Genomic DNA, 1571 nt, shown 5'->3' with positions numbered 1-1571 from the left:
GTTCAAAGAATACAGTACCTACTAATACTCACGTGGCAGATTTAAATGTACTAAAACACTTCACAGCACAGCGTAGTGACCACAAAATAGCTATGCCCAACATTTACATACTGAGTTTCTTGTTATATTGTATTCTGTATTCTGAACGGGTAGTCTTGTTAATATTACAAACATATATGCTTCCCATTCGTACAGACTTGTATTTGAGTTGAGAATTAACGCTTAAATAGCAGATGCATAATAGTAATTGCTTTTAGGGAAGACTGAGTGGCACAGTATGATTTCCAGCACATGGGTGGGTGGAATATTCCCTGCCTGAGAGGGTTCTCTTGCCACTGTTTAAATGTTAAAAGTTATGAGCCAAGAGAGTAGAAGTTGAAATGGGAGAAGTGGTCTATGAATTCTAAAATGATGAAGACAGGGGTAGGAGAATGAGAAAGAAAATAAATTAAGTTTTATAGAGATCAAGTAGTTTCTTTACTAATCATATTTTCATTTGCATCATAGGACCTGTGCCTGTGATTTACTGGTTGTCAGGTCTTACCTGCACTGACAAAACTTCATAACCAAAGCAGGAGCACAACAGTATGCTTCAAAACATGGGTTCCTGGTAGTGGCTCCAGATACAGCCCAAGTGAGTATCATGATTGGTTCCATTGTCAGCCTCCTTATGATTAGTGTTGATGTAGTTATATTGTGCAGTTTTACATATATTTATTTGTATTATTATTATTGTAGTTGTTGTTTTTTTCTACTAGATCATTTTTCAAATGGAATCAAGTTAGATGATAGTATAGATTCTTATGAATTCTTTTTACAGAAGCATTATTTGAGAGTATTATGCATCTGTTTTGGGAAGTATCATGTATGCATTAATACACTATTGCACAAACTTGATTATAACTCTAAATTGTAACTTATCAAATCTCTAAGGGAAGTATTAATTAAAGTAAGTGTAAAAGAACTACCTCATGCCTGTTGATTTGGTAGTTATGATTTCTCCATATAGATATGATCTGGGCCATTATTAGTCATTGATAATGGTTTCAGATTTTTAAAATATCTCCATCTGTCATTTCTTTCGTAACTATAATTTTTTCAAAAATGACACATTGGGATTGAGTGTGGTCATCAACTTTTTGTACAAATTCCCTTAGAATTAAACAGTTGTATAAAGAATGACATTCTGAGATCACTTGGCTTTTGATTTATTTGGTATCGTGTGTGAAAGCGTTATCCAGCATCTGTCTTCCAAAATTAGGGACTGCAAGATTCCTGGAGAGGATGATAGCTGGGATTTTGGCACTGGTGCTGATTCTACGTGGATGCCACTGAAGAAAGTGGAAGACCAATTATCGCCTGTTTTCTTATGTCACCAAAGAGCTCCCTTCCCTTGTTGCTGCCAATTTCAAAGTGGAGAGCGATAAGGCTGGCATTATGGGGCACAGGTATGAAGCCATATTTGAAGACTATGTGTACATGTATTTGCTATTGTGTCTGAAAGAGAGAAAGATATAATTCAGAAGAAATGAAACACAAATTTCAATATTTTTTGTGTGAAAAATGACTGC

General features: G+C 35.2%; 1 protein-coding gene across 1 annotated transcript in view; it reads left to right on the top strand.

Annotated features, from left to right (window-relative positions):
• LOC119593559 (S-formylglutathione hydrolase-like) overlaps positions 1–1571 on the top strand; it is a 4454-nt gene that overhangs the window by 1655 nt on the left and 1228 nt on the right. Inside the window, exons 2-3 of the mRNA XM_037942517.1 lie at positions 576–696; positions 1338–1481. Of these exons, the coding sequence (XP_037798445.1) occupies positions 576–696; positions 1338–1481 (265 nt within the window). The remainder of the gene's footprint in view (positions 1–575; positions 697–1337; positions 1482–1571) is intronic.

The sequence above is a fragment of the Penaeus monodon genome, chromosome 32 (genome assembly GCF_015228065.2).
Source record: "Penaeus monodon isolate SGIC_2016 chromosome 32, NSTDA_Pmon_1, whole genome shotgun sequence".
NCBI classification, from domain to species: Eukaryota; Metazoa; Arthropoda; class Malacostraca; order Decapoda; family Penaeidae; genus Penaeus; species Penaeus monodon.
The sequence above is the reverse complement of the archived record's forward strand: the minus strand, read 5'-3'. Positions and strand labels throughout refer to the sequence as shown.